Here is a 13,513-nt window from a genome sequence, read left to right on the forward strand (position 1 = left end):
CAGTTCTGGCTGGATGGCAGGGAACGGAAGGATTTATACTCCTTGCAGAGAGCTGGTCATTCGCATCCTTTGAGAGCCGCTGAGGCTGCGTCCTCAGGGTCAGCCGAGGGGTGCCAATGGGCGTGGAGCCTTCTTGGAGCTGCCGAAAGGACTGCGCTGTGGAGCTGCGGTTTCTGCAGGCGGTTGTTTCTGCCCCTCCGTCCCTTTCCCGCATGAACACGGGCGCAGGCCGAAAACGTGCCGCAGAAAGCACAGCTCCACAGCCTAGCTCATTTAGTGACCGTTCCAAATTACGACGGCAGTGAAAAAAGCGACTTCACACTCGCGACCCTTGCAGCAGCCCCCCACCATCCTGTGATCAAAATTCAGAGGCTTGGCAATTGATTCATGCTTATGACCACTGCTGTGTCCCAAGGTCACGTGATCCCCTTTTGCAACCTTCCGACAAGCAAAGGGGGAAGCCAGATTCACTTAACAAGCGTTACTAACTCATCAACTGCAGTGATCCGCTTAACAACGGCAGCAAGAAAGCTCGTAACATGGAGCAAAGCTCACTTAACAAATGCCTCACTTAACAACAGAAATTTTGGGCTCAGTTGTGATCGTTAAGACGAGGACTGCCTGTAGTAGTAGTAGTAGTAGTAGTAGGTGAAGGTGTCAACCACAGAATTTTTGAAAATTGTAGCAGTTCAGCATAGGTTAGAGGCTGTTAAATTTAGAGTTACACTTGCCATTAAAACTGGTATTTATATTCCTTTTTTTTGCTTTAGAGTACCTATGTTTTCCTGCAAAGCACATCCAAATATGCTCACCTGGTTTTGCCTTTCAGTGGGTGGGACTTGCCCTCTCCTTGATTTCAGAAGTACTGATCCAGCCGTTTCTACTATAACGATCACCGAATGATTGTCAGGGTGATTGCCTAGCCCATCAGTAGCCATTTCCAAATTAAACAAGCCTCAAAGTTTGCATCAGAAATCTGAATTCTGCCATCAGAATAAACACAATGCTGTAGAAAACAACCGCCAACTTTGATTCTGACATACGGTGTGCAGATAAAAACCTATTCGGTTGTTTGCAGCAAAGTCAGGCCCGCTGCCATTTGCTCTTTGCATAAGACCCAAGCAGGAGTCCTTCTCCGTGGACTTTTGGTTATTTCCAAAGCAGTTTTCCTTTCATTCAAGAAAAGCCAAGCCGATTTCTATACCATTTTTAAAAAGAGCAATTTAATTTACACAGAAGTACTAAATGTACATAATTCTTTTAAAAAATCGTTATACACAATAAATACAGTACAAAATTATTTTATAGTACTATATTTTGCTTTTGAACAATGTTCAAAAACTGGTACCAGCAGGAGGAAAGAAAGAAAAATGTGTTTATTTCTTTCTGTCTACGGAGATTCTTTCTGTGATTTCTTTCAAATATTAAAACAAGTGGGGTATTACTTTTGGCTTCCTGTTATATGGAAACTCTTCCTGTTGTTTGTTTGTATTGGGTAGGAAAGTAGAAAGAGCTGGAAGAATGTAAATGTATGTTCTTGATTTTTAAATGTCCTTTTAGAACTATCCTCTCAAAGCCACTTAAGATCAAACTTGGTGATTAGTTGAAATTAGGCAGGTGGAACCTTTCCCAAAGTTGTAATCAATATATCTCTTTTTCCCCATAACCCTCTCTCTCTCTCTCTCTCATAGCAACATCTGGCTGGCTGTACAACCAACCATAATAATAATAATAACAATAATAATAATAATAATAAAATAATCACAATCATAATGAAAATTTTAAGCGCAAAGAGATGGGAATTTCTCTTCCGGTTTTGTGCCTATGAAAATTAAGGGGGGAAAAAAAATCCCCTTAACACTTTGTTCAAGCGATTGTTTTTGTTCCAAAAAAACAACAACCCTAAAAAACAACAACAATCACTTTGTCCAAAATACTGGAAAAGGTGTAAGACATAACAGTGCACATTCTTCATAACAGTGCACATTAATTATTAGGTTTTAATTGAAAGGGAAGAACTTTCCCACTTAACCATATTGCAGTAAGGGAAAAAAAACAACAATGGCAACCAAATCTTTGGATGAAATGGGCGGCTATACAAATTTGATTAATAAATAGATAAAAACCAAATGAGCTAACATCCCAAATCTACACTTTTTAAAAGGAGGGGGGGGGAAAAGGACGCTAAACGAAAAGCCAAACAATTTCATATACATTTCTCTCTCTATATTTATAGATATAAAAAAGAAGACCCATCAACATCCCTTTTATTGCTTCCTAACCTTTTGTTCCCCTCCCCCCCCCCCTCCCGGCTTAGGAATAAGGTCGAGAAATCACGGTTGCGCTGTAACTTTAGCAAATGCGGCTTTTCACAAACACCAAATCTGATTTGCTTTGGGATGCTCTTTTGACGACTGTTTTATTACATGAGCATCCAAAGCGCCTAGTAGGTGCTACGGCTCTCTTTGAATTCAGTGAAGAAAGGCCTGTGTGCTCTCCATTGTACATGTGCTGGTAAAGCCTACGTGCGCAGGCATGCTCTACCTGGAGGGGACTGGATCACAAACTGCACGAACGTATTGCTAAGAGCAACTTCCTTCCAGAAGGCGGTGGCAAATGTCCTGTAACGGAGAGCCATTTTAAGAAGAGCGGGGAGGAGGATGGAAAAGGATCAACCGCTGGACAAAATGCTTTGAGAACAGACGAAAAGCGTCCTCGCCTTAATAAGAAAGGTACATCGCAACGCATGTCACCTTACAAAAAAGAAAAGGAAAAAAAAGCCAAAAATTAAAACAGGAGCTATACTATTTAATTGCACGCTGCTATGAAGCATAAAGAGACAAGAGACACGGTAGCTTTTCGGACATAATCCCTCGGGACAGTTTTCAGATTGGGAATTCAAGAGAACTGCCCTGTGGAATGCTATCTTTTCAAGATGATCTGGAGCCCGATCCTGCGATCCTTCCTGCAAATTCTGATGCAAGTACAATTTCGTATGCACAAGGCACTCTTCGAATGGAATACACAAAGCTGGGAAGCTGCTGGGGCCTACCACTTCTTAAGCAAGTCGGAACCCTTTGCAAAAAGATGGCGAAGAGACCGAAATACAAAACTGTAGACCTCTTAACTCCCCCCCCCTTTTTTTTGGTTCCGCTTTTTTCCTAATGCCTTCTTTTCCAGTAAACTTCATTTTTAAAGTCCAAAATATTCCCTCCGCCTCCCCAGCTTCACGAGACAAACAGTTAAGTTTAAAGGAGGTGGAACTGATGCGAACAAATAGTCTTGGATCCACCACAATTTCTTTTAGCATTTTCACATTGTATATTTTAGGTTAGAGGGACTGCCGATATTGCTCTTAGCTTTGGAAGTTAGTGCGTGGTAAGGAATTTAGTCTGGCAAGGGGCAAAATCCAGATGTCAGAAAAATGAATGCAGATGTATCTTTTATATCGCATAACGAATAGAAGAGGATCTGGAAAAAGAAATGAAGTGCAAGATGATACTAACGGGGTTATGTATCCTGATCTCTCGAGGGGAAAAATATATATAACTTAAATAGGTCTAAGTTCAGTCACTTTTTTATTTAGTTAAAATACACACAGATTGGTCCTCTACCTTTGAATTTTAATTTAATTTAATTTTAGAACTGACTGTGTAGGTATCTTATCAAATATGCTTTGAAGCCGAGTAGCTATATTTAAAATATTTGCGTGATAATAAATGTATATTCAAGTAGGCTTGTGGGCACCAATTAATAAAGGAGAGTGAGACAATAATAAAAATAACAATAAAGCAACGACACCATATGTGTGCAACACACACCTATCAGGGAACAAGGATGAGGCCAAATTGCTCAGATCACTTCTGTTCACACAAGTGGAATTGCTTTCTCCTCTTCTTCTTTCAGACCAAGTTGCCTTTGAATAGTGTTTCTCAATCTTGGCAATGTTAAGGTCTCTGGACTTCAATTCCCAGAATTCCCTAGCATAGCTGGCTGGGGAATTGTGGGAGTCCAGACATCTTAACACTGCCAAGGTTCAGAAACATTGTCTTAAAAGTAGTAGTCTTCTTGAAAGCACCAAAACCAGAGTATTACACGAATGTATGTATGTAACTCTGTGTTTAAACAAACTGATTATTTTTTTAAAACGGATGTATCAAATGAAGACATGGATGATATTAAGGCTTTATTTGTGCTTGTCGTTTGGAGGAGAAAAATTAGCAAACGGAAGATGCGCAAGAGCCTTAGGTTTTCTGCACCTAAAAGATCTAAATTTATTCACTGTTCCAACTGCCAAATCATTTTGATGAGTTGACTTTAAGAACACGTGTTTATCCATTTTTGAAGTTTAGGTTGTCTTTTAAAAAGAAGATGCCCAATTTCACAAAAGGACCCCTGAAAATAGGTGTTTGCTTTGTTATTTTGATGTGAAAAATTTAGACTGTCTACAGATTTCCCATTTTTGTACCCTCCTCCTCGAAAAGTGGAAGAATAAGCTTTTTAAATGAAGTTCAACATTTCTCAGGACATTTATCTACATTTGGGCAGGCAAGAATGGGACAAGCAGAAGAAAAATATCAAAGATACACTGTTTTATAGCTGCCTGCAAAACGAAACTCCACCAAACATAAAAAGAAGAGTGAAGGAATCCAGAAAATATCTGCAACAGATTTGGATGTGGAAATTAAGCTTTAAAAGTATTTTTTTTTTCTTGGAAAGAAATGACGTCGGAGAGTAAACCAGAGGTTTACAGCAATGGCTAAATACAGTTCCTTTGGCACATTTCCAAAAGGACAACTTATCCCTAAGTTGAACATTTTGGATCTTGCTTCTTGGTCTATTTGAAATTTGAAACCTGATGTCAAGAAAGGTATCTCTTCCTTTTTCACCCAGGTAGTGGGGGAAGGCAATGTCACAAATCCAGTTTTGCAGCCTGCTACCATACTAGGCAGTTCTGACAGGGAAGGTTGGCAAAGAGAGAACAGCATCAGCTGCTTTCTGAATTGCACGGAAGGTGGCATGTAAGTCAATTTTAGGTAATATACAAATTTGGGGGAAAAGCAAATGCAAACTGAAGGTTAATGGTAGCTAAAAGGGGCACATATACTACAATTAAATATCACTGGTGCTCACAACTGGATCAGTCCCAACAAAAATACAGAAGGTACTTTTGGCAGTTTGATGAACTAGATAAAAACAATGTATCGCCCTCTTATGTAGGAGTTTTCAACTGCATACTGAAAGAAAAATAAGAGAATCTTCCTCTTTGTTTACAGATGACTACTACAGTTAAAGGTGCTGGTTAAGAACCTGCTGTTTAAGAAGAAAGGAACAATTATTGTCCAGTCTGACATGTTTATCTACCTGCTTCTGTGTTTGCTAAAACTTCATACATCAACTAGAGAGAGCTTGGTACAATAAACCAAGCTTGTGCTCTGACGTTATGAAAAAAAGACCCATTACCCCCGTCGTTTTGTCCTCTCAGCTCCAGCAATCTATATTGTAGAAAATCTTTTTTTTTAAAGGGGTGGGTGGGTGCATGGTGATTTCTACATGCGTATCCAAATGGTACAGGTGACAGCCACTAAATGCTTCCCTTAAAAAGGCTGATCCTTTAAGTGAGCTGAGTTTATGTAAACAATTCTATCACACATACAGCTGTGACAAATGTACTGAATTGGTTTCTATCTTTCACTTCGTTTCTTTTCATACAGTAGGAAGCCATGTCTGTACCTCTAAATTCCTTCCATAATATACCTACTGTAATATACAGTAACGGAAAGAGGTAGAATTGCAGTGAGGCCACAGGAACTTTTGATACTTAAAAAACAGAAGAATACAATTTCGGGTTTGTTTTTGCATTAACTCTCTCGCCTGGAGTTACTTTTTCTGACACTTTCTAGCTTTAAGACTCAAGCCGAGCATTATACTGTTATAGCTTCACTGGACCACTGGGTCGATAAAAGACGAAGGAAAACTGGCCAAATGAAAGCTAAATTGCTACGGAGCCTCTGTGAAAACACTTGATGTGGGGTGCTACTGCTGTAATAGAACCAGAAAGAGATACAAATTAAGAAAAGATAAGTCAGTTTTCATCACCGTTTTGGGCAGAGAGAGCAAAGAAGCCTTCAAACTATATAGAATTCTGTGCTGGACGAGAGCCATGACTTCACAGCCTAGATAATAGCAAAGCTACTATGACATGGTTACAAATAAGGAAGAAACTGCCAGCTTTTTGAATCTACTGCTTTTTGTAACATCAGTACCAAAATTGGTCATAACGAGCCATTAAAGAGTGGAAGCGTTTAAAAAGTACGCCTGCTTTTTAAAAAGGAACAGCCTAAGAGCAACGGTCTTTCGTATTGCCTTCTTCGCTAATAGACTTGCAGATTATTCTAGTCCATCTGTATATGCCAACAAAGGATCTCCTCAGTTGGGTTCCCTCCCCCCCCCCGGCAGAATCCAATTAAAGAGGAGCAGAACAAGCACCCAACTCTTCAAAGAAAGCTAAAGAATATCATCTAAAACTGCAGGTTGTATTGCCGATCAGTATACTTACAGGATGAAAATCCCCTACAGAGAAAGTAGCAATAGGCAACATCAGTAAGACGTCTAGGGACGAAGAAATGAGGGGATTGCGAAGGGTTTGAGCACTATCTTATTAGGCCCAGGAAACTAGGAAAGACGAAAGACTTGGGTGAACACCTGTATCCGTGAAGCTTACAACTAACAAGAGGCCAGAAGCCCAGACGATAAAGATCGGGGGTGGGGAACTTGGCCCTTTTATGACTTGTGGACTTCAACTCCCAGAATTCCTCAGCCAGTCCGTCATAAAAGGGATATGGTTCCTCACCCCTGCTATGGAAAATGCCAATAGAAGGAATTCCAAGGTGCAAAAGGAATTAAGTTTTTTATTTTTTTTATCAGCATAGCAGTGAATTTTGTGAAAGGCTGCCTCTTTAATTATTTCTAAAACTGGGACTACGGGGCAGACAGATCTGCCTGCTCCCCGTTAGTCCCTCATACTGATTTTTTATTTTATTTTACCAGGCCAGTGACAATGAAGGCTGTATCCTATTTCAACATTCACACAAATGATTCCTATGACAGCAATAATGTGGGAAGGACATTTCCTTTTATGCTTATCTAGAAATCAAAGACTAAGATTGTCCGGGAACTTGGAAACTGCTTGGCACATCTTGTTTCGATTCACAGAAAGCTTTAAATGAACGGGAAACCTCTAATTTGGGAGAGGGAGGGAGGTATTTCTGACTTCTTCTTGGACAAGTCTAAGAGTCAAATTCCTATATTAAGTCCAGCTTGTGTGTGTGTGTGGGGGGAAGTGGTGGACAAACTGTGAACCGTTGACGTGGAAACTGGAAGTGAAGTGCATGTCAATGAACTATGAGCATGTGTCTAGTGCAGGGGTAGGCCACCTTGGCTCTTTTATGACTGGTGGACTTCAACTCCCAGAATTCCTGAGCCAGCCACGCTGAGGGGAAAGGGAGAGGTTTCCAAGCTGAGCCGTGCTGGCTCAGGAATTCTGGGAGTTGAAGTCCACCAGTCATAAAAGAGCCAAGGTGGCCTAGCCCTGGTCTAGCAAGAGAACTAAGTCAATCTAAACGGATGGGTGTCTTTATTCCCATCAGTGAATCAGAAGAGCAGAGCCAAAGGGGAAAATGAATTCCAAAGGAAATGTGGGATCAAACCCAGAGTAACGCAGATTCACCCAGGTTCCGTGGGAAATTTTAGACAAGGTCAACTGGATATCAAGGGGAACTAAAAATTGCTTCGTTTGGATGTGAACTTTGGATAGGAGTGCTAAAGTTAACACCATCCCTGCTTTCTTCTCTAGATGACTACTGGGGGCCTTCCGACACAGCCATGGCCCAATCATGTTTTAAACACAGGAACCACCACGGAGAGGGCTGAACCATGAGGGGCAAACATAGGCAACTGTGGCACAGAGCAAAATATAACCAGTTTATAGAAAAGGGAACCAGCTTGTCTTTCTGCAACTGCCCAGCTTCCAAGCCGACATTTACCTGAGCCCCGGCATGCAAATGATTAGCTTGGACCATAAGGTGACCAAAATCCCAACCTGACTCCTTCTTTCTCTTAGGATAGGAGGGGAAAAGAGGAGAGAGAAATGCACGTCCTCTCGACAGACCCTTCCTTGTTCCACCCACCACGGTTATGGTAACAACACCCATCCATGTCCAGAATTGGACTGGTTTCCTCTTTCAAAGTGATTTATTTGTAAATTCATCCATGCTTATTTGTTTGTAAGCATTAGTGTTTATATATATATTTTTTTTGCATCTTGTTCAGAATCTATTTTATATATATATATATATAAAAAGCAGACAGTTTATACTTAAAATAACTTAAGAAACCTGACAAAATCAATTACATAATTGCCCCACGTGACAACTCCTTCTGGAACAGTCACTTTACCCCCTGCCCCATTCCTTTGGCCTCCCTGCTGGCTTCTGATTTAAGATTTGTTAAAATGTCCTAAATATAGTAGTGGAGTTTGGGAAGAGGAGGAAAAACAAACCCAATTATCATCAGAGATTCAAATTAGCAATTTGTTACAGAATCTAAATATTACACAGCCAACACTACCTATGGGCCCCGATCCAACCCCCTCCCACCTGCCTGCTTGGCATTTGCTGAACCTTTTTTTTCCTTTTCTTTCTTTTTTCTAATGGTGCATGTGATGAGGTGAGTATATTGTAAATCCAGCCGAAGCTTGTACTTTACAACAACCAAAACCCATCAAATAAAACACTTGGATGGATGAGCCTGTCAAGGGCATTCTCGTTGCCCTCCCCCACCCCAGGACCCCCACTCTTCCCTTCTGGTATCAGCCCTACTCTAGCAGGTCTCTGGGAAGTGGCACCTTGGCTTCCAACCGTTCCCCAGCCAGCAGAAGCTGCTGCAGCTTCAGGCCTTGGCTCTCTTTCTACAGTCTTGGCTTGCTGTTTCAGTCTCTGTTATCTGTTTAACGTCCTCGTTCCAAGGCCACCGTTGTGATTGGGGGCAAGGTATGGGTCCGTGCGGTGGACGGGGGAGGAGAAAGGGGAGGAGGACGAGTTGTAGGAAGAGGAGGACGTTCGCGTATTCTGGCTCCCGGCCTGAGGTTGCTGCAAATTCAGGATGCTGTCAATGGCGCTCTGTAGATGCTCGTTTAGGGAGTCGTCGGGGGGGCTGTCACTGGAGAAGCTGGCATTGTCCACATCGAAAGATTCGGACTTCCTTCGCTTGGCTGGGGGCAAGGGCACCTCCCAGGCGAGTTCAGAGGCTGAGCCGTGGTCAAGCGGCTCAGTCTTTATCATGCGTTGGTAAAACTCATCCTCGACTTCTGCCAACTCCTTCATAAGGCCACTGGTTGAATCGTCGGTCTTAGGAGGGGTGGGGCTTCCTTGCATCACCAAAGAACGGGCGTCGCTCCGGTTGAAAAAAGTGGGTTTCGTGTTTTCTTCCGACCTGCTTTTCTGTGCCACGGCTGTGGAAGGGCTCTCCTGAGATTTGTGGGAGGTGATGACGCTTCTGGACCCCCCGTCCTGCTTGATGATAAGAGAACTTGGCACCATGTCGGATTTGGACAGGCTCCCTTTCAGAGAGGCGTCGGGAGCTTTCTCTGCTACAAAAGCATCCACGTTCTCCCGGTAGGTTTTACGGAGAGGGAGCCTACAATAGGTCACCAGGGGTTTCTTCTCCGTTGGAGCTGCGCTGAGGTGGTCAACTGTCCCGTTCATCTGTCCCGCCGCTGAGGTGGTGGCACTAGCAGCTGCAGTTGTCGTGGCGGTAACGGATGAAGTCGATGAGTGCTGGTCTGCCGTTTTGATAACTGTGCACACGGGTGGCGGGGTCTGGTGGACGGGATCCAGAGCGGTGTTATGAACCACTTTGCTAAGTCCTGCTTCTTGTTTGATCTTTAGCTTCAGCCCAATCCGACTCCGAGCTTCGTAGGTTTTAATGGGCGGCTTGCTCCTGGAGGGCAGGGCGTCCTCGTCGCCATCCAGCGAGGGAGACGCTTTGGCCCACGTGACGGATGGAGATCCTCCACTGTGCTTGATGACCAGCTTGGTGGGGTTGATATGAGTTGGCATCTGTACTGGAGGTGATTTCAAGTTCTCAGAGGTCAAAGGGACGTTGCTGGGCAGGGTCCCTTGAGCCGCTGAAGAAGCAAAACTCTGTGACCGTGAAGATGAGGAGACATACTCATCTGCAAAAAGAAGAACGCACACGGCTAGTTCAGTCAAAAGCAGGTTGAGAATGAGTTTTCTGAATGAGAAAAAAAACGTAGAATGCCCTTAGAAGGGGAATATCTGACCAGAGCTTTTGGCTCTCTAGAAACAGTTCTGCCATCTTGCCTACAGATAGTGATATAAAATGTGGAAGGAGCTTAATTGCTTCTTTTCCTTATTATTATAAAATTATTATAAAATGTCACACAATAATTAAAATTTGGATATGTAAATGGACATAAGAGGAAATTAGTATGTGATCTATTCTGGGTTCTGGGTTGCTTTCTTTTTAAAGTTGTGGATGACCATATATCAAATGGTCATTACTAATCATTACTGAACCAGAATATAAAAATGTCCTTTGCATATTACCTCTGCCCTTTATGGCATACTGTGGAGCATGGCCACTTTCAGATAACCATAATCTTAAGGTTACTATCTTCACAATTAACTAGGAACTTAAATTAAATTCAAGCTGCGTATTAGGATCTGTATTTTGTTCTAAAATAAGTAACCCTAATTTCTGACTTGGACAAAACAGGAAAGCCTGGTCAAGTGGCGACTTCCACATCCCACTGAGTTGTACTGTGAAGGGAAGAATAAAAACTTGCATGCACAAACATAAAATTCCTCTGATGAAATCAATTCCAAATTCAGTCTCCATTCCTTAAGTGAACATGTTTTAATCAGCACTGAAAGTGTAAAATAAAATCTTCATAAGCTAAGAACCCACTTAACTTCTTCCCCATCTGATTCCTTCAAATTATCTGTATTTTGATTCTCTATGCAGAAGTGCTCCTGTTCTGTTAGGAGAGCCAATGGAAATGTAATGGCTTAAAAGCGAACTCTTGGACCTGGAAGTCCTTCGTGTTTTATGGGACAAATAACGTTTTGAAAAAGAGAATGATGGAAGGCAGTACACACTTTCAAAGAAGTAAGATACCCAAAATGCTGAAACAAATGCTTCCTTACCTGGCTTCTCCTTTGCTAGCTGTTTATCGAGAGCTAAGGTAGTTTTTTCTTCCTGTATGAACATCCTGTCAATCATCACCATCTCTGCCGAAGGACTGACTCTCTGCAATAGAAAACAGGATTGGCAAATGCTATAAGAATCACCAATCTGAGCTTCTTAATAACTCATGCCCCCAAATATGTACATCCCTGGTCATCTTCTACCTGTTCAATGAGGAAAATGAGGAAAAAAAATATCTTACCCGGGATTCCTCCAAGAGAAGTAACCGATATTTGTTCAGCATGGCTTGTGTACGTTTCAACAGCTGTGTGGACACCATTTCAAATTCTTCATCTACTAGAGAAAAACATACAGTGAGAAAAGGAAACGAAGGAGGGAAACTGGTCTTCTCTTGAATGGGAAGTGCAATAAAGAAAGCTCTTTGAATTATTTGGAAAATGTGTTTAATTCACTAAGCATGTTGAAAAAGATAACAATTCTATATAGGTGGTCCTTGATTTACAACCATTCATTTAGTGACTGCTTGACGTTACAATGGCACAGAAAAAACAACTGGTCCTCGCATTTATGACCGTCGCAGCATTTCCATGGTCACATGATCAAAGTTTGGGTGCTTAGCAACTGGCGTGTATTTATGACAGCTGCAGCATCCCAGCATTATGTGAATTTCCCAGCCAACAAGCAAAGTCAACAAGAGAAGCAGATTCACTTATCAATCGTGTGATTCACTTTACAACTACAATGATTCAATTAACAACCATGGCAAATAATGGTCGTAAAATTGGGCACAAGCAACTTACTTGGCAATGGAAATTCTGATCCCAATTGTGGCTGCAACCTGAGGACTACCTTTATGGCAAATGGAGCCCTTTATAACCTCCCTTTCGTCCACCATTCAGTCAAGACGTGAATAGCTATTATATTATGACATTATATGAATAGCTATGTACAGTATAGCAAAAATTGCAGTAACAAGCATTCAAGAGATCAAAAAGCAGAAAACCTCAATGGACTGAAAAGGAGGAGGGCTTCTTCTTTATTCCCTTCAGTCACTGGATTTGGAAAGCAATCATATCTTTATAATCACTGGCCATTCTACACAGCTAAATGACTGTATTATACAGTACATGATAATTATCTTCTGAAGTGAGGAAACCATACCAGAATGAATGTAAAATATTGAAGCACTTTGGACAGTTAGGGGGGAAAAAAGCGCTATTAGGATCAGTAAAAGATTGGGCAACTAAGGCTAAAAAAATATAACAGGTAACTTGATCTTAGTATATCTGAATCTAATGACGAAAAGTTCCAAAAAATTCACCTTTCCTATAGTCATGGGGAGAAGGCAGCGTTCCCTGATAGACATGGTAAGGTAGGAGCCTCTGAAAAGCATCTTCAAATGACCGAAATGAAGTTTTGTAATCAGGACGCAAAACTGCTCCTTGGTGTTTATGTAGCTGTTCCAAGAAGCTAAAGGGAACAAGAGAAAACAATGAACACAGAGAATCTATCCCTATATTATAACAAAGACAGGTAACAATTATTTCATCCTGCTGAAATCTGTAGTAAGCTATAGGAAGCTGGCTGCAAAATAAAACAAGTTTCATTTTTTTTTATATTGCAATGTGTGCTGGATTCTTTTGCTAATCTACAAGAGGTAAGAAATTATTCTACTTTCTATGTAATATATCCTGATACGAACATGGAGTTTTGAAAAACAACAACCATATACTACTGCTTGCCAACACGTTTTTGCTATCTCCTATATCTGGTTCCTGGTACCACAAGCTGCTTCTAGGATGAACCTAAGTTAAGATAAAGACCTTTACCATTGTCAATTGTTCAACTGGTTCGCTCAAATAACATCCTTAAGGTTCTAGATGCAATTGTTATGTTATACCAGTAGTCCTCAACTTATCATTTAGCAACCATTCTAAGTTACGACTGCACTGAAAAAAAGTGACTTATGACTAATCCTCAATCTTAAACTGTCACAGAGTTCCCCTGGTGTGATCAAAATTTGATTGAAAACATGCTTCATGTAATGACTGCGGCAAAAAAGGTCATGAAATCAGGCATGACTTACTGGCTGCCTAGCTTAACAATGGAAGTTCTGGTCACAATTGTGGTTCCAAATTTAGGACTACCTGTATAGCAATTAATAACTTAGTAAATAATAATTTAATAAGGCAGAAAAAGTAAGAGACATGCATACAGCTGCACATAGGTGAGTGAGAAAAAGATATACAGTCTGCTGTTTCGGCAAACAGCTTTACCTTGCCTG

General features: G+C 41.3%; 1 protein-coding gene across 1 annotated transcript in view; it reads right to left on the bottom strand.

Annotated features, from left to right (window-relative positions):
* Positions 1-6,710: 6,710 nt before the first annotated feature.
* The window catches only part of BICRA (BRD4 interacting chromatin remodeling complex associated protein), a 62,562-nt gene continuing 55,759 nt past the window's right edge, over positions 6,711-13,513 (bottom strand). Inside the window, exons 13-16 of the mRNA XM_083369403.1 lie at positions 12,551-12,699; positions 11,471-11,562; positions 11,229-11,331; positions 6,711-10,234 (exon numbers count right to left, since the gene is read on the bottom strand). Coding sequence (XP_083225529.1) covers positions 9,000-10,234; positions 11,229-11,331; positions 11,471-11,562; positions 12,551-12,699 — 1,579 coding nt within the window. The 3' untranslated portion in view covers positions 6,711-8,999. The remainder of the gene's footprint in view (positions 10,235-11,228; positions 11,332-11,470; positions 11,563-12,550; positions 12,700-13,513) is intronic.

This window comes from Vipera ursinii, assembly GCF_947247035.1.
Source record: "Vipera ursinii genome assembly, chromosome: 9".
Classification (NCBI taxonomy): Eukaryota; Metazoa; Chordata; class Lepidosauria; order Squamata; family Viperidae; genus Vipera; species Vipera ursinii.